The sequence below is a fragment of the Aptenodytes patagonicus genome, chromosome 1 (assembly GCF_965638725.1).
Source record: "Aptenodytes patagonicus chromosome 1, bAptPat1.pri.cur, whole genome shotgun sequence".
In the NCBI taxonomy this organism is placed as follows: Eukaryota; Metazoa; Chordata; class Aves; order Sphenisciformes; family Spheniscidae; genus Aptenodytes; species Aptenodytes patagonicus.
The window spans coordinates 97,826,286-97,846,491 of NC_134949.1; the positions used below are offsets into that span (position 1 = coordinate 97,826,286).

At 36.7% G+C, this 20,206-nt stretch overlaps 1 protein-coding gene across 2 annotated transcripts in view; it reads right to left on the reverse strand.

The window, feature by feature from the left end:
• The window catches only part of CBLB (Cbl proto-oncogene B), a 136,111-nt gene that overhangs the window by 47,533 nt on the left and 68,372 nt on the right, over positions 1 to 20,206 (reverse strand). For both annotated transcript variants that reach the window (XM_076350328.1, XM_076350334.1), the window contains exons 5-8: positions 9,562 to 9,718; positions 5,247 to 5,368; positions 2,711 to 2,848; positions 1,111 to 1,198 (exon numbers count right to left, since the gene is read on the reverse strand). In XM_076350328.1, coding sequence (XP_076206443.1) covers positions 1,111 to 1,198; positions 2,711 to 2,848; positions 5,247 to 5,368; positions 9,562 to 9,718 — 505 coding nt within the window. The remainder of the gene's footprint in view (positions 1 to 1,110; positions 1,199 to 2,710; positions 2,849 to 5,246; positions 5,369 to 9,561; positions 9,719 to 20,206) is intronic.

A 20,206-nucleotide genomic window follows, 5' to 3' on the forward strand; every position in this document is an offset into this window, starting at 1 on the left:
CTAGAAAATCATTCTGTGCAACACAAATATTTGATATCTCTGCATTACTCTTTCATTACTATTTTAAGACTGGAGGGAAAAGAGGGAAGTCAGGTAAGTGGAAGTACTCAGACTTTCTTCAGGTAATTGTTTTCAGGAATCCTCTTACTTAGGAAACAGATATTTTCATAATGGTATTCCTGATAATACCATAGACGGTAATGAATACTTCTTTTCTAAAATATTTCTGGAGGTGGAATGCACATAGAGCACTCAGAATTACAGAAGATTCAGCAGGTCATCCAGTCTGCTCTGAAGAAATGGAAGACCATCTGAAATAGCATGGCTTGTACCTAGTCTGATGTCTTTCCTTGAACATATCCTCAAGTCTTCCAGATGCTTTTGTCAGGAAAAATGCTCTACACAGTATACCTTAACCTTCTAGTGTTAATTTCAGCATCATTTTTAATCAAGCGTTTGTCTCGTGGTGGCTACCTCCTATTACTTGAGTATCAAATATCTGCACATCAGTTTATCACATCATCACTTAACAAGACTACAAACACATCTAGATATTCTAATTTTCTCTGCAAAGTGACTCCCTTTAGGCACTTAATTATTTCTGTTGCTTTTCCCTGATCTCTCTTTTAATTTGCACAACAGACGAAGAAGAAAGGAGAGGGACCCTGGAACCGGTATCTTGGCGATATATGAACTATACTTTTCCTCCTAGACCTGTCAACAAACTGTGCCATTCCTATTCAGGCTTCAAAACTAACATTTGATCTTGATTTTATTTCTGTATTCCCATCTGCTAGTAGCAAGGAAAAACGAAGCTATATAAACCTGTAACGTAAATATCAGAAAAATCTTTAATAACCGTTAACACATCTCTCACTTGGAAGAGGCTTAGAATAAACAAAACTTTCCAAGACATGCCATCTGTATCACCATCAGCTCTAGAGTTTAAAGGATTATTATCCTTTTCTTCATCTAAGCCCTTCTACCAACAACATATTTTCACTCTTACGAATTTATTTCTCACATTTTAATAAAAGCTTATTATCACTGCTAGATGAGATACTAAGGGAAGTGAAGATTACAAAATAGCAGACAAACTCTGCAACATACCTGTGTGACTTTTATGTGATCATGTGGTGTGGGTTCACATAATCCTGTCAAATCAGGATTATAACTTCGTCCATCTGGGAACAGATAGCTGCATCACAAGAAGATTGTTATAAATATGCACAGTTCTTTAGCTTTATTAGCTAAATAATACCTATGAAATTTCAAAGTTACAGTAGACATTAACTAAAATTCATCATCTTTCCTCAGGCACCTTATCTTTTGGGTGCAATTGAATTGCTACATATGCATTTTGACACATGCTCAACTCTATTTATAAAAGCACAGGAAAGATTTTGACCTCACATGCATAGCTACCACCAGAATGCATCTGAGCTTTGATTAACAGATAACTTTCTGGGGGTAGCTCAACAGAATATTATTTTAGATATTCATTTCACAGTGAGCTTATACTTGCATATGTTCCTAGCGATCTCTCCACTGCGAGCATCATGCTCGGTGACTCTATAGGCTACTTCAAGTAATGGAGCAGAATAGAAGGTAACACACATTTGTGTATATCATGATATATATAATGTTATATATATATCATAATATTATATATGTGTATATCTGTGTATATTATGACAAGAATCTACACTGGGAATCCAAGATGCAGACTGGACTTTAAGCAAGAACTGATGGAGGCATTTCAATCCCGTGGGAAATTAATAATAGGTTAAATGATACTACAGAGACCCTAAGTTGTTCTATACTCAGATTTATGTTACCTCTAACTTGGAAACAGTTTCTTGAAAGTCATGTTGTTAAGTCACACTGAGAAAGTTATATTTACATAGGGTATAAAAACTTCATTCTGCATTAAATATTCTCAGCTCTAGTTTTTGTTTGCTCAGTTTTTGTCAAGTAGAAACACTACCATTATAAGTGTGGGCTTTATTACAGGTATGAAATCATCATACCTGGAAAAAAAAACTACTGGACCGCACAGGACTGAGAAAAATTGCAAGACTGTAAAGGGTTTCTCAATCTTTTTTTGAGAATTGATCAATTTCCCCTTTTTTTTTTTTCCATTATGACCATATGGATATATCAAAACATGTATCCCAGTGAAAAGATTCTGACACCAAAAGTTTGCCTGTTACTTCAGCCAATCTAGTAAAAATGTACTACTTCTCCCTATAAACTTACACTGTCTTATAATTATGAATCTTTTCAGTAAACTATTAGAACCTGGAAAATGTTCTGGCTGCACAATATATAAAAAAACAATTACATAGCTTTCAAATCATTGTCCAGAGTTAGACACATGAGTAACTGGCAGTAGTAATTGTTCAATAAGCTTAAGTGCATTTGGGACTCTTATGGGGGGTGGGGAAGGAATCAATGTGACAGCTGCCCGATTTTATTTTCTCCTGGAATTTATCTGCTATGAGATATGGCTTTGGTTAACTGTGGTTAATGGAATTACCTGGGAACAAGTGTTTTTCAAATGAATAAAAGGGATGGTCCTTAAACTCCGAAGGAATGCTAAACACCATATCCAGATTCTCTGTTTTAAAGATAACTCCCCATATAAGCATTAGAAGAACAAGGAAGTCAGGATTTCCTAGCTATGGTGACTATAGGAATTTGTACTTACAATCCTTCCCGGCTGCCATCAATCAAAGCTTGAAACAGAGGCTTATTGTGAGGTATGGTCTGCAGTATGTTCCCATCGCCAGTCACATATCCAATGGCCCACTGTCCCAAGCGAGTGCAACTCAGTCTGAAAATGTAGCTTGGTAAAAACAGGATGAATAAATAGTCAGTGTTAATCGGAGTTCAGCAAAACAAGTGAAGAGAGCAAGGATGGCCTCTGGTTAAGACATTGAATTAGGACTCTGAAGATTTGGGTCAGATTCCCAATTTTGCCACGTGTTCTTTCTATAACCTTAAATAAACCTGCATCTTTTACGCTGTCAGTTCCTCATGGGCAGAAATAAGGTAACAGCAGCACCCTACCCCTAACTTTTCATTTGCTTGCTTTTTAGTTCTCAAAGTGAAAGCTGCACATTCACTGTGAATAGTCCTGTTAACGTACATTTAGACATGCCCATAAACCTTTTCAAGAACAGTGTATTATGTTATCAAGTCTCCGTAGCTACAACATACATCTTTTGTGCATACACAGGCCAATAACCTGAACGAATGGAAGGGGAAATATAAAACATCTCTAGATGCAACAGAAATGTGAATGATGAATAATAAAAACTGCTCTACTAGCAATGTTAATTTTGTGTGTACCAGAGGAGGTGAACAGGACAGAAGAAATATCACTTCTACTTCAGAAAATACCAGATAATACCAACCCAGCTGGACTTAAATTTAAATACTTCTGCGTTACAGGTGATAGCTGGGAGTATACATACTGTAGACAGAGAGCACAGTAGGAGGAAAAGGAAGATTATAGGCAATAGTATTGGGCATGTTTAGTTCTTCCTACTAAAAACTGTAGTCCCTTTCATGTCAGACACCATCTCATATGCAAAAACCTCATTCAGAAAAGCATCCCACAGTGAAATGCCACAAACTCAATTTTGTATTATAGAGCAGCTTTTCTTAATTATACATCAATATTTTATTTCCTTCCAAACTGTTTAAAATGAGAAATCTTAGCCTCCCTGAAGTTTGGCATAGCTCTTACAACCTTTAATAGGGCCAACATTACATCGAAGTAGTAACTATTCATTTGAACAGAATCTTGTAATTTCCAGGATGTTTTAGACAGATTAAAGAAGCAATTTCACTTCATATCTCCTCTTCACACTCCAGCATTTCACTTAAGCAATTCAGAAAGTCATTTTCTGATACGCAATAGAAAGTTATCTTAAAACTAACTCTCTATTTACAAGGAACATAAAGGCAACTTTGGATAACTTCTCTATTACTTCTCTTTTATAATCACAGAATCAGAATCAATAATAGAGAAAATACTAAGTATAGCAACTAGTCTCAAAATCAAGGTAGTTATCTGACTTCCATAGCGTGTTCATGAGTGCCAAGCTAAAAATCAATGTTATTCTACTGGAACCACAAGATTCTTGTATATATGCACTTGACCAGTCACGTAACTTAATAAGATACAGTATATTGTTTGCTAAAAATCAACAGAAACCAAGTACAGAATACGGGTACAACTGTTGCTAGATTTCTCTAAAAAGTTTCAAAATGATGCACTTTTAACCATGTATATACATGTGATGCTGCAGCAAGGTTCGACAACTAGACATTAGGGAAAAAAAGCTTCATAACTGAAAGGTAAAACTAGCAAAATAAAAGTTAACTAATATAGGATTAAATCCATTAATGAATTTTTATTTCTCCAATCTGAGTGAAGAAAAAAAAAAGGACAACAGAAGTGGCATAAACAGTAAAAGTTCAGTTTGAATAATTCAGTATGTATAGCACCACACAGAAATTATTTAAAACTCTACAAGTCATGATATTTAGTCTCACAGATTCCTTTTCTGGGTGCAGAGTTTGTGATATAGAATCATTACTGGCAAAGAAAAAGAATAATGAACATAAAAGGAACACACAAGCACTGATTAAATTCATAATTTAAATGTGCTACCATGAAAGATGTTAAGATGATTTTTACTTTACTATTAAGCAACAATTCAATGCAAATTTTGAAAAGCAAATTATATTTTCAAATATGCTATTCAAGAATGCATTGCTTGTTGTACCTAATTCAGAAGAAGAAAGGAAAAGCAATGTAATTTCAATTTTTTTTCCTGTTTATTTGTACTTATTTAGACTTTTGTGTGCTAATACAGTATTTTTTTGCTTCATAGCACTGTAGAAGAATTATGGTGTAAAAACCATGGTTACAAAATTCCTATGTCTTAAAATCTAAAAGGTCAGCATTTTTTGAATGTGGAGTTCTAAGCTTCAGTATTGAACTATTTTTAAAAATACATTTTTATATAAATAAAATCACAAATATAAAAAAAATACCTACTACTTCTCTGATTCACTGTTACCAAAAAAAAAAAAAAAAACCAAAAATTCACTCCTTCAATATTGCAGTGAGTGTAAGTATCAAGCAATATAGAAGTATGAACCTAGAATAATTATGTAGCTTCTGAGACTGCAAGTTTATTTGGAAAGCAATAATCAGCAAACCCTCTCACCTCCCAGGCTTAGTGCTGTATTTTTGCAACCTCGCTTTTACTTCATCATATGTCAGGAATGCCATATATCCAGGATGCGTCACAGCTAAGAAGTTCCAATTCCTTAAGATTGAACCCCACGGCTAAAAAAAGAAGATAAACAATTAAACAGATGCAGCCAGGTAGTTACATATTTCTAATAAAACTCAAGTCAATTTGTCAGAGAGACCTACAGTGTTGTAGCTTCAGCTGAAAAATACGCACTTTTGGTTAAGGTCTAAATAGTACAAAACACTGTCCTCCTACATACCCAGCTGTGCTACAAGGGTTCCTTCAAAAGAATTAATCCAAGAACATCAAGTGTAAACTTTTGGATAAAGATTTTGAAGACCTTGAATTTAAGGGATCTCCTATTTGTAGCTACATAAAATATTAAACATCATGTTTAGTTAGAATCTGGAGAGTATAGCTTCGCCATGGTTAAATAAAAACACAATTAAGCCTACTCTTGAGAGGTCCTGAGGCACTTTCAATGTTAATTATAAGTAACACTAACAAATGAAGCCTAATAAAGCCACTAATTCGAGCTGTCATTCCTTTTCTTATTTTCTACTTCTTGATTTCTTCAGTTACCATAGTGGTATTACAGCCAGAAAACAAAACAAATACTGACAGCACTTCATCACAGTCTTTGCTGACCTGAATAGCAAATGCTTCAGAAAACTCAGTGGAACATGCCTGATATGCTATCACTTCAAAGAATACAGAACAGTCCTTTACTGTAAATGAAGGATGATTTTTAAGTAGTGGTTTAATACAAATATATTAAGTGTTCATCGCCAGCATTTGGAGAGACAAGAAACTGCCTCTGAATGGTTTGGAGATTTTTTTTTTTTAATGTATTTGTCAAAAGATCAAGGGAGGTGAAGTTAAGCAACGCAAGAGAAGAGGCTTGTGTTCTTGTGTGCCCTGCAAATTCCCTTTAAAAAGACTTCTAAGGGCTAGTAAGGCAGAGGTGAAATGCCTGTGTGACACACCTGAGCAGAGTTTCCTAACAGTTCTGCTTGAGATTATGATACATTTCCCAGGCAAACCCTAACCGCTACTTAAACATGAACACCTGTTTTCTTTTAAAATTAATACCTCTTCAAATCAGACACATGAAATAGAACAGTAAGGTTTCAGCACAGAGGCCATAAGAAACCTCAAGTCTTCAAATTTGTACAAGCTTTCTTTTGTACAGAGAAAAAAAAAAAAATCACAATCCTAGTTGCAACACTGCATCTTGCCAGCTCCTCTCTGCACCCTCACCAAAGATGGATGCTGGAAGGCTTCATCACATGAAAAATTTTAGTTGCCCTAACTAGAGAAAAAAGGGAGTTGACTTCCCCTTTCACCACATCGACACTTCCTTCACAGAAACACAACGTTCCTTCTCCCGTTGTGTTACTCAAGTGCACGCATGTAAATCAAAAAGGATGATCAAACACTCAGTACTTTGATGTTTTGTTGGACCGTGGTAATGTAAAGGCCTGCTACAGTACATTATAAAATCAATTCAAGTAGCGTGCAAATTCTGTGGTTAATCACGACCATCAAGCTTCTAAGTTGACAGTAGACAGTATCTTCCTCAAATGCTTGGACTCTACAGAGTATCACACTACTGCTATACCTAGAAAATGACATGACAGTACAACTGAAAAATCGAAGGGCAAGAACTCATAGCTTGCCTTGTGCACACAGAGTATTACAAAAGCAGAAATGTTAAATGGGAGAAGATTTGTACACTTTCTCTTCTATGGAAATATTTTTGCATAAAAGGACAACTTAACTGAACATGTTAACAGTGACAGAATGAAGTTTCTTTCCTTCAAAGCATCTACATATTCTGCTGTGCTAATTTTATCTCTGGTCAGAGAACACAGCACTTAAAGCTGTGCATGCATGCAGTGGGGAGGCAGGGGGAGCAACTTCACTTCTACAGGAACTCCATAAAAAGTTGTCTTGCTTTCTTCTGTGAATACGCACCCTTATAAACATAGCTCTTCTGTAACACAACCCACAGTTGGCAAAACAGTATTTTGATTACTTAAACAATTGGGATTTTCTCTCCGTGGGTGTATGCACACATAGTTACAGAAGCTGTTTAAAAACTAGAGAAGTAAAATGTAACCTCTGGGAGAGGTTCTCAGACCAAGTTCAGTGCAAGTTCACTTCAACAGTTACACAGCTATTGCACCAGCTGGTAATCTGTTTGGCAAAAATTCTCTCTCTGCTTCTTTGTTAAATTAAAAGTTAATCCTAACCAGTCTTCTCTCCTTACATGTATCAGTACTGCTGATCCCCTTTTTCTAGCACAAGGCACCATCATGAATTAAACCAGCAATGGCCTCACAAAGAAACTAATGCAAACAGATATTTACTGGCTTTCAGAATAAGGAAAATAAATCTCATTTGAGGCTTCTGTCCTGAAGTTTAATGCAATCTACAGGACCCCTCATAGGGTCAGAACAAACTGTTACTTCTCAGATCACTGATTTCTCATTTAATTTTATACTTGATGTACAGATTAAAACAAAACAAAGAAAAAACCCCAAACCCTGCTATTATTCGTAAGCAGAATGCTTAGGGAAAAAAAATCCTAGAGAAAGGAACCTTGAATAAATGCATTTCATAGTGATGTATGTTGCAGCCAATGGACCTCAGACATTTTGCAGTCAAGTCTGAGATCAAGATTTGGGCTTGATTACTAACCTGAACACCATATTAGTTTGCCAAATACTGAATAAAAGGGAGAAACTTTGACAGAGTAGAAACTGATCCCAAGTGCAGCAACGTTCAGACGGGAATGCTTGATCATATCAAGCTCCACACAAAGGGCAAAGCTTAGGGGGGTTTGCTAAAGCAGCATAAAGTACAATGATCTGTATTCTCTAGTTTATTATTTCATCAAAGAGAACCCCCAAAGTTTTGTTCAAACCTCCATAACCTGTGTGTGTTTTAATAAGTGACCAATGTTTGTGGTTAAATTAAACAGAGAGATTACTTACACCATAACGTTTTCAACTTTGATACAGTTTTGACTCAGAATGGAGAAGAGATGATCAAAATCAAAACTCTGCAAACTAAAACCATTAATCATCTCCTGCCAAATCTTAATATCAACTTCTTAATGGCACCCTTTCCCTTAACAGCAAAACCAAGAAAGCTAAACAGAGATTATCACAGAATAACATGGAAGACAGAACAAACACATGGCCCAGGCTTTGACGTAAAATTGGTATTTTGAATGTATCTCCAACAGGCTAAAGAATAATCATAGATTCATAGAATCATTTAAGTTGGAAAACACCTTTAAGATCGTCGAGTCCAACCGTTAACCTAACACTGCCAAGTCCCCCGCTAAACCATGTCCCTGAGTGCTTGATAATCCTTTCAGTGAAGAATTTTTTCCTAATATCCAATCTAAACCTCCCCTGGCACAACTTGAAGCTGTGCACCAGTTTATCACTGTACGAGGTAAAGAAAGTAAATGATCAAATAAATGGTTGTATACCTCAAAGATTCCTATATACAAAAGAAATATCCAAAGTGACAAATTCAGAATCAATACATCTGATATGGATGCAAACCAGCACAGCCTTCTATATTGACTAAAATAATTCAAGTATGTTCTGTAGAAGGGACACAAGGTTAACAGAGGCACATAACATACATACAAGCTTATTTCAGATAAATATTACCTATTAACAATAATACAATTAATGCTATTCCCAAAGATAGTCCCTTATTGTAAATACACAGCAGAGCATTAATGGCAAAAATATGTTCACAAAGAAAAGAGTGAGGCCTACATTTCGCCTAAAAAGAAAAGTGACATGCAACTTTCCTTATGTGTTTTTAGAAACACTTCATATAAGTATATATAGATACATAAGCACAATGAAACACAAGTAAAACTCAGATAAGTACCTGAAGGTCTACATTCCTAGGAATGCATTTAAGAATAGTGAAAAACAAGTAAGCAGCAAACGATTTTGTAAGAAGATTTTAAGGATTTTGTAAAAAGATTGTAAAAGCAAACGATTTTGTAATCATACTAAATATGTGCAGAAATGAAGCAGGTGTTGCTGGATGTTTTCAGTTTTTCAGATGTAGGTGTTGATGCCCCAAATATCTCTGAAGGACTACAAAAAATGCACAATTTATTTCTGAATTCTAGTGTTCCAGTTATTTCAGTTTTTCAAAAAAATCCGCTTCCTTGACCCATAGGTACTTGTCTCAGGGCACTAAGCTTCTCAAATTCATACAAATATCTAAAATTTTCAAATCTTACCTGAAATAATCTAGTGAAGATATCAAATTCAAAAATTGAAATGTAGTCATTGCAGGTCAAGTCAATAGTAGATTTAAGAGCCATTGCTTCCAAACCAGAGCTTATCTGATGAACTTCATGAAGGCACTGCCTGAACACTTTCCATGGCACTATAGTTCTGTGAGAGGGGTGGAAATAATAAATTTAATAAAGCCACATATTTAAGATTTGATACCTTATTTAGACATAAGAACTGGACTTTTAAAGAAGCGGAACATTAATTTGGTTTCTCTACAGACAAAAAAAAAAGAAAAAAATCAAGTTTTCTGAAAGCCACCTAAGCAAACAAAAGAATGGTTTACCTTCCTTTAAACACAAAGTGTCATTTATTTTACAACTATAAATATTCAAGCTTCCTTAGGAGGACAACAAAAAGAACACTGCAGAAACTGAAATATCCTACCAAGTAGGTGTAGCAACCAACCTCACACCCTCTCAAAGATAATGTAAAGGACCAGCTCTGTGCTTGGTAAAGAACCTCTTTCTTCACAGCCTCTCTTCTCAGAATGATAAGCATCAATTTAGTATCTACTGTGATGACATTTTTTACAGCTAAAGCTCATAAACACTGGTCAAGTAACATGGTAGCAATCAACAAGATACCACCGATACCAGTCCAAGGCCTGTCATAGCCCATGACAGTTACATGAATATTAGAAGACACATCTTCTCAGATCTTCACCTTCACACATTCTTGCAGGATGGGGAGTATTTTCAGACAGTAGTGAATGTGGGAAAAGGTGGGAAATCAGAATAGAACAAAATTAAAATTATTGTCTCTAATACAAAGCCGTGTTCTGTCAAATTCAGTTTGCATTTGCACAGTCAGAGATAATGCAGATTAGTTATTTTGCCAACCAAGTGCTTGTATTTGGAATCTGACATGAGGCTGATCACTTGAAAGTGCTCTACTTTATCACTCTCAAAACTATGAGAAATTGTTCAATAATAACAATTCTTCTCCTCCTGTCATTAGGATCAAATCCAAATTTTGCAAAGCCTTAACACCTTCTCTTAAAAAAGTTCTGCCTCACATTGAGAGAAGATTATATGATATTTTAAAAACATTTTAAATAACCAAAATATAACCAACATATAAATATTAACCAATACGCAACTATTTTCAGGAGTTAACAAGATCTCACACATTCATAGTAATATTTTGTTAATAACTGCTAAAATGACAAAAGACACAGGCCTCACAAACTCATCAATATTTCTTGCAATTTTTATTAGTTCACATTGCCTTATTTTTATAAGAGTCAAAATATTTTATTCCAGTTTTTCTGACTATTTTCTTATGCGGAAATGTATATTACTTGGTAGTACAGTACGGGGGGGCAGAGGGGAGGAAGACCGACTGTATTAAGTTGGTCCTGCATAATAAATATTATGCAGTTAACCTGAATTAAAATAAGTAGTAATTTGAAGTACAACACTACAGACATGCTCCTGTATTTCTACCGCATCAGGCATTCACTACATTTGTAAGTGCAAATAAATCTACTCATTACTTGGAGGCTTATATTGAGAATGTCATAAATGATAAATTTAATAGATTTAAATAGATCTCAGCAGATACTTTCATCTGTGTACGAAAAACAGGAAACCACAAAGAGCTGAAGAGAAATACCACATCAGATGCCATTTAAGAAAGAATGCACATCAAATTTTGATTATGGTAAAGAGAGAATGAAATGTTGCACTGAGTTCAGAGAACAAAGTTGAAAAACGTCAGTGCTTTTGTGGTGTTAAAGTTGTCTTAGTTCAAGTGCCTACTGCTTATTTAGTTCCTGTAACCATGGCTGTGAAATGTTTTCTGATTCTCTTTGTAAACCACCCTAAATAGTTACAGCACTGGGATCACGTTGAAATGGGATTAGAAAAGTTTTTGTTTTGCTGGGGTTTTTTTTGGGGGTGGGGGTTGTTTGGGGTTTTTGTTTGTTTTGTTGGGGGTTTTGTTTTGGTTTTTTTTTAAGGGTTAAGACAATAACCCTTAAATAAAGACCAACAGAAAATCTGTCAGGAATGATTATAGCCATACTACACCTTAAGAACTGCTTTTTCATGCCTCACCTGAGACAGTTTGATGAAAACATGTTCATTAGATGCGATTAATAAGTAGGATCTTTCGCTATCTATTCACTAACACCCTGCACCCCCAAAACCTCAAGAACAACAGAGAAAACAACCAAAAGTCTTCAGGAGGATATGTTTTTAGAGCTCTGTTGGCTAGTACTTTGGCTAAGACGTTTTCCCAGATGTTGGGAAATGAGTGATTAGCTAACGAAATAACATCTAAAGTTATTTTGTGGGACTTCTGCAAGAACAAGTGTCAGAAAAAGTGGTGGGCCCAATTTAAAAGTCACTAAATTCAGCAGATTTTTTTTCTGTAGCTTTGTGGAATAGGACTTCTATCTTCTGCTTTGTTAAATAAAGGTGAGAATTGGTTGTTGAAATACACTAGCTCCTATTTCTCAGCAGCTACTTTTGTACAGCTACCATTCCTAAATACTTTGAAACAGAACCAGCCAGGGATCACTTCTCCCCCGGTGTCTCTCTCCAGTTTATAAATACAAATTGCTGCGCTCTTTTGCGACCTTGCAGACAGCACACACTCACTCAAAATGAGGGTGTTACCGAGTCTTCACAAGGTGAAGGATTCTGCAACACCCTCTCTCCTCCTGCACCTACAGCACTGAAATCTGGTGATCTTCCAGGCACACCCTCCTCTGGCAGAGATCTAGGAGGGGGTCACGCAGAATGCTTCCCACAGTGATGAGGAGGTGAAAGAGGTTTTCGTAGATGGCTAGCAAGTTAAGTTTCTGCTTGAATTGACATTTCACTGCTGTTGCTTTCTTGTGTTTTAGGGGATATACAGCCTTTGAAGGCATCTTTTCATTATTCAAATCTAAAGAGTTATTTTAATTGTTTGGGGAGGTGGCAGGGAACAGGACCAATCAAACCAAGGTTGACATAGGGACTGTCCTAGTTAATAGCATACTTAGATTGTTGTTTAAATATAGATATAAATTCTTTTTTTAAACAGAAAAAAAAATGTTGCCTTTATAGAAAGAAAAAATAGGATCCTGTTTGTAATGAAATACCGCCTGCAGCATTCAGCTCCTGAACCGTAGAAGGTATCTCCTATAAATATTTTCAATGATCTTTGTCCTTGTAATATCTGTTGCATCATGCCCTAATGATACCCTGCACTAGAGGCTGGCAGGTATTCTGCACATGCCTCATGCTATTAGGCTGACCTGTGGACACTTGTCTAGGAGGAGATGAGTTAGTCAGCTCTGATACAGCTCATCAGAAATATGTGATTTGACATCCCGGTAACATCAGTTCTCTATAGAATTAGGTTGAGGAAGTGCAGTGCCTCAGTATTTCACTATTTAATCGTAGTTACATAAGCCACCCCTTGCAGTAGAGTGCACATGACTCCAGCTGAGACGATGCTCTTGGGAGTATCTCACGTGAGAAGACAGTACTACATAGTGACTGTACTTCCCTCAAATGTTTGATGGCCAAAGTTAAGAGCCCTACTACACATGCACACATTATGAACAGATACACCCAGGGCTTTGGTAACAGTTTCTCTTTTGATGATATAATTCGGGGGAAAAAACAGGACACTGAAGTAATACAAAAATATCTGACTACATTACATGTACAGACTGTTACTGTGCTACGTGTTACTTTATTATGACTTCAATTAGTTCAAAATCTTCAGAGAGATAATTTTAGAAGGAAACAAAAATATGAAGGAAGCTGAAACACACACCTTGTACAGCAAAAAAAGGTTATGGAGGACCTTTTACAAGGAAAGCCTGATCTCTATCTGCCAAACTTTTAGGAAACGATTCATCCATACAGTGTCTTTGTACTGCCTTTCCTCATCATTAGAGTAGAAGCAAGCCCATACCAATTTAAGGGAAGAAAACACAAAATAAATGATCCTGAGTAATTTTTCCTAAAGAGGCTTTCTGCGCACATCTTCTCTCTCTCAAATCAACAAAACTATCTGTATCTTGGCATTTACCTTGGGGTTGTCTTCTTATTTAAGAGTCCTGTCAAAAACCCTAAAATAAGCCATTTCTCCCCCAAGCCTCTCAAAATGACACTACGTCTCCACATTTCTTCTGCAATAGTAAAATTAGTAAGCGTATTTGAAGAACGATGAATTAAAAAATGTTCTGATCAAAGTATAAGCTTTTTAAAAATGCTTTTATATAGGATGGTATCTATTTACTATTATTGACACTCATCAAAGGGAAGTGTTACTCTAATCTCAAATACAGTGTTTTAAACACCACCCACACAACTTCCATATGCCTAAAGGAGAAGGACTAGTGTCCAGCATGTAATTTTCAAGCAATTTAGCAGAGGAATTTAGGTCCTCCCTTCCCTCCTGCCCTGATCATGTGTACATAGGACTTTCTTAAACTCCCCGAATGTTGCTGCATTATTAAAAAGCAAAAGACATTAAAATAAACCTGGAGAGGAAGCAAATATTTTCTGAGCGTGCAGAGTACAGCAGTTCAGTAGAACTGCAGAGATGCAGCTACTCTGGAATGTTAAGTGACACTGCTGCCATTTGAACCAGAGCAGACCACAAGTTATGTCTAGGAAGGTAAACACGTACCTGTGTAACTTACACTTACAGTGAACATTTTTGTCTGCAAGAGACTCTCTCAAATATTGCTAGAAAACATAACATGAAAAGGGCATTACTGTATCCAGAACAAACTCAAAAATATTCAAGCAAACACTGACCCAGATAGAAACAACATTCTTTGCAAGTCTGCAGTGAGCAATGTGGATTTTGGTTTATCATCACTGAACAGAGCATTTTCTTAAGACTGCTGCTTCAGTTTTAAGTGAGAGGCCACATGTTTTCATTGCTTCTGAACTACAGAGCAAACAATTGACACACAGAAGGCTTGAGAAGTTCAGTCCTAAAGGGAAAAAAGGAATTCTGCCATACCGTGCCAGTACAATCGTTAAATAGTGACATCATGCAGAACAAATATAGATGAATCTAACATGAGAAAAGAGAAGGTAAAAGAGAGAAAATGAGCCTTATGAAATGGGGAAAATATACCACCAAAAATATCCATTTCCAAAGCCACATAACTGGACATTGCTGGAGAGAGAGAGCAAGTTAATAATTCCTTAAGGGACACAGGAAGTCTGCATTTCCTGAAGTGTCCCCGAAGGGATACGCTTATCTATATATTTCCAACTCTGATCTCTAACCACAAATCCAAAGCACAGCCATGCTTTTGCATGTCCTGTTATACTTAAAACACTGCCTCTCCTGCCTGTCCATTAAGACTCTGTTCTCCTGTCTCACAATCTTGTGTGCCAACTATTAGAACTTTCTTTTCTCTATCCTTTGTACATGCAATTTTACCTTATTCTTAGCCTCCCAGAATAGCTGTGAAGACCATTGTCCTTTTCTGGTTTTTAATCATATCTTGCCACTTTCCACTGACTGGTTCTTCTCTATAATATTATCTATCTTCTTGTTCAAACTTGTTTATTTCACATTTGTATGAGAAAGATCTAGCAAGATTTATGTCTCACTAGCACCCAGGGAATGGTACCTTCTGCCTCCAGCTCAAGTTTTTAAACAAGGGTACCAATAAGCCTATTTCCCGTGCTGCTGATCAGCCGAGGGAGGAACCGTCGTCTAAAAGCCCCACTCCCCGTTTACTTCCTTCTCTTTAAAAGTTCCTGTTGCCAAAACACCTGTCTTGATGGTGATGAAGGCTATGGCACTTGGATCACTGCCTCTTCCTCTTTCATCTCTCTTTATCTTTGGCTTCCCTTTACACGTCAGTTCATACTCAGATTTGAAGATCTCTGGGCCAGGACCACCTCTTCAGTCCATATTTTTACAGTGTTCAGGCAACAGTAGGGCTCTTGGGCACTACCAGCAGCGAGAACAGGAAATCAAGTAATAAATTACGGGGATCAACAAGGTGTTAAAACCTAGCTTAACTGAGGTCTCACTTTCTGATAGCTAAATGTTTTCAAGTTAAGTCGTGCATTGTGGTCTGTCTGTTTTACTGCTGCTTCTCTGAACCCAAGCCACGGAGGCCATGTCTGTTCTATCCTGAGCCAAAAAGCACTGACCACAGCAGAACCACAACTACTCAAAATTTAGAGTATCAATCTGAAATACACTGTTTAACTGCTACTGAGAAATCAATAGCCACATTTTTTCCTAAATTCCAATAAAAAATAAATACCTTTCAGCCCTCAGCTGGGGGAAAAAAATATCAGAGCATTAAAGTAGTAATGTGTTTGACCCTAGCAGTGAAAGAATTTCTATTTCTTCAGAAACTAAAAGGTGGGGGGAAATCAATTTATCTGACAACAATAACAGAAATGCTTTCAATTTTTTAATGTTTCACAATGAAGAGTAAAACCTTAAAAGTTAAAATAAATGGCAGAACTATGGAGAATTGATAATCTAAGAACATTGACATTTCACTGCTCATTCATTCTGCAACACGAAGACAGCCACAAATCACAAATTTCAATAGTTACAAAGCCCTGCATGACTTCACTGTAGCTTTCAAATTCAGAGGCTGGAAAGATCTGTAGGTCATCTCGCCCACTCTGTTTCTCAGTTCAGGATTGCTCCCGGTGGTATTTTGCACATTTTTGCTCAGAACAGAAAACTAGTAAAAGATGTAAGGTGCTATTAAAATGAGCGAGGAACCAGGGGAAATTAACATCAAGCACTATACAGTGATAAAATGCAGATAATGAAGAAGCTATCAGATTATGTTTTATATGCATATTTACAACCCACTGGGGGTTACTAAAGCATCTGTAAACAAATGTAACTGCTGATTACATGCCTTACAATTTCACAGTTCCATTTAACTTTACTGTTTAGCTGTACATTTAACCACCATTTGCTTCAGTGCAACTATAATGGTAAACCATGGGTGAAGATTCACTCCACTAAAACCAGTTGCTCCAATAATTGTATTCTAGTAATCAGTACAAATTCAAAAATCACACCTTCTCAATTTCACCGCTTTCCTGCTTTTGACACTACCAAGCTCTTTCTTGGTATAGATCTTAACCTAAAATCTTGACCACGGTGTAAAGCTTGTGTCAATTTAGCCTTTAGTTCTTTTTCAGCCAGCTCCTTTATTTTCTTTAAGAGGCTCTCTTCCTCCTCATAGCCTGTGAATATGCCAAAGAGCTCCATTCTCAGCCTACTCCAGTCATTCAGCCTTTGGAAAGTCCTCACTCGTTACCGATTTTTCTTTTCACAGAGCAAATCCAAAATTCTCTCTATTCCCTCATCTCCGACAGCTTTTCTCTGTCAGCTTCCTTGACAAAGTCAATATACCAAAACCATCCTGGGCCTTCTATTTGATACTGCTGACCTCCTCACCTACCCCCTAATTTGGATACATATTCTACTTTGCCCTTGCAGAGAAATAAATTCCTCCATTTCTTCCTTTGTCATACTGCTATTGTCCACATTCTTCTTCCACCCAGATAATCAAAATCTCATTATCTCCCACCTCTCAACCCTCCCTATACATTCCTAAACCCCACATTAGTCTGTCCCGATCCTTTCCAAACATCGTATCACTTCCAAGGTTTCCCCTTCTCCTCTGAAACATGTGATACCGGAAAACCTCACAATTGTAAAGGCTCTGACTATTTAAATTGTAAAGGCTCTGACTATTTACTCCTTTTGCACTCTCTGCCTACGTGAGAGCTGATGATTTCCATTATCGACATATCTGTTGCTCTCACAAGCACCATAGCATTCCCTCCCATCCAATCTTCTCTAGCTACTGACATTATCTAGAAGTTTTGTAGTGATGTACCAGGAATGCAAAAGTTGAGGAGGTATCTGAAGGCCAAGAATGTGTGAAGTTATCTCAGCACATTGCTCTGATGAAGCCATTCAAATTGCTTGCTGAGTTCTACTTCTGTTTTTCCTACAGAAATTCAAAGAGCAGCTAGATGTGTGATCATCAGAGACTTGAAATAGTTAGCCTAGCCATTTATTTTGCTGAGTTTGAAGTCATGTGAACGTATACCAGACTAACTTTAAACACAAAAAGAATGACTGCATCCTATGATACTTATTAATAACAGGATGAATAAACTTAGTTACAGCTGCACAATTTTGCAGCAAGTGTTCAGACAGACAAATGTAACCAACAAAACTAGAAGTTCCCCATTCATTGGGGAAGAGCAGTGAAAGAAATCAGATATAGATTTTTTTTTTTTTTTTAAAACTACAGACTGGACTCTTGGAAATTGTATCTTTTGAATTTTACTCCTCAGCAAATTATAATATATTGCTTTCTGTAAATGGAAGCGTAGGTCGCATTTTCAAAAACTGAAAGCCAGAGTCGACTTAAAAACATAAATGGCTATTGACCTCCTTCTTGCTATTTAGAATATTTCAAATTAAAAAAGAAAAAAATGACAACATTTCAGAAAGAAACCAAGACAAAAAATTGATTATATAAAAGCTTCCAATTCATTATGTTTAGAAACAGGAAGATTATTTTTATGATAATATTATGCTGAAAAAAATCATAAATTAATCTAATAGTTCCAATTCCCTCCTTCCAGTCAGATCAAACAATGGATCAGAATTATTTCTTGTGCTACAGTTTACCCATCAGAAGCCAAGATCCAGCACAACTTACTTTTTATTTATGCTCTAACCTTGAGCAGCATTACTTAGTGACCTCAAAGTAAGGGCTGCTTTTTGCAAACAAGTGAGGAGTCCAGGCTTGCCCTGTAAAATAGAGATGCAGCCAGGGAACATACAATATAGTCCCTCCCTGCGCTCCTTCATTGCACTGCATACCTAACCAGAGCTGGAGGTTTCAGATAGTCCTAGGGGCCTGTCTTAAGGTGGTCAGGTTAGAAACAGATTTTATCAGTTGTTTGCAACACCCAAAATCTTTGTGTAGGCTCTGCTTCTAGGGAAGTGATACTAGCATATTTGCAAATTAATTTGTCATAACAGGCCCATTGTAAAAGATGTGGCTCACAGGCATACCTGCCATATATTTCTAAATGGATTAGAAAATAATTATTGTTTAAAAAAGCTTCAGGCATTTTGTTTAACAAAGAGATTAAACGTAATGCCAAATAAACCTTTTTCTCATCTGTTTATTTGACATACATGCTGTTACATGTTTTACAGTTACTTAAGCACAACTGACTAAACCTGAGATAATGGCAAGGCTGCCAAGCACAGATCAACTGTTCACTGCTTAGAAGACAGGTAACTAAACCAGCTTCAGTTTGTTAGAAAAGAGCTGAGAACACAAATAACTGGTTATTTACCTAGTCTGAAAGTAAAGCACCTGACAAGACAGAACTCAAAAAAACTTCCGGGCTGTACTAGATGACCAAGGTTACATATGTAATTAACTGGACGTCCCAAAACTGCCTTGATTTCTAGGCATTTTTGGTGCATGGATGCTTTAACCACATCCCACCCCACCCCCCAAAAAACCAAAACCAAAACTATCAAAGTACATATGGGGGGAGGGGAGGAGTTCAGAGGGTTGGTACTGAGAGTTCAGATTTAAAGTTGCATTTTATGAAGATGTTTACATAAGCAGGAAAGAACCAAAGCATAAAAAAGGCATGGCAAGAGCTCTGGGGCCCTGAAAAAGATCAGAAAGAAGTGCTCCAGGGGATGAGTCAGGAAAGAGAAGAGTCAAGTGTGAAGAAGAGAAAGACAAGGGTAGAGCTGAGTTGTTCAGAGGGACCGAGGCAGTTGAAAAATTCTTCTTACCAACCTTGTTCTGATAAAAATGTATTAATATGTTACAGTTTCCTACTGTCTGACACCTCAAGTACCTATCTATTGTGCCATCTCCCAAAGGAAACTGGCAGGACCATCGGAAGGAAACTTGAAGGGAAGCACTTGAATCTCACACAGAAAGTACAAGTTAGTAGAGAAATACAAAGAGGAACATGATAGTGAATAGGGAAGTTGATGAAACTGGCTAAGATGAAATGATAGAAACAACGAACAGCTTGCAGAAGACGAGATCTGTAAATCCCAATGACAGAAATGCAATTTGTGATCAAGACAGCTGGTAAAGGTCATTCAAGGACAGAGCCCAGCAGGAGAAGAGAAGGACCATGAGATTTAAATTCTCAGAGTTGCTAAGCAATGGGGAGAAAGAGAGGAAGAGAAAACAGAAACCCTGAACGGAAGATGATCATGAGTAATTTTTTTCAAAGCTCCTGTTTCTCTTTTTTTGACTGACATGTTTTTTTAAAGGCCTCATCTGATAGAGACCCCTACATGTCATGTAAATTAATCCTTCAGATAACTTAATCTGAACTTTTGTAGGTATTTTGAAGATCATCTTAGCATTAAAATGGGTAACACAAAACATGGTCAGACTCCTTTCCTCTAACAAAAAGAAGATTGATACAGCAACTTGATCACACTCTAACATTATCTACATAGGAAAGAAATTTGTTAGAAGACTGAAGTTACCAGATAACACTATAATGAAACCAGAAAGCTGGAAGCTAGCAGTAGGTATGTTTAGACTAGCAAGAAAAAGGA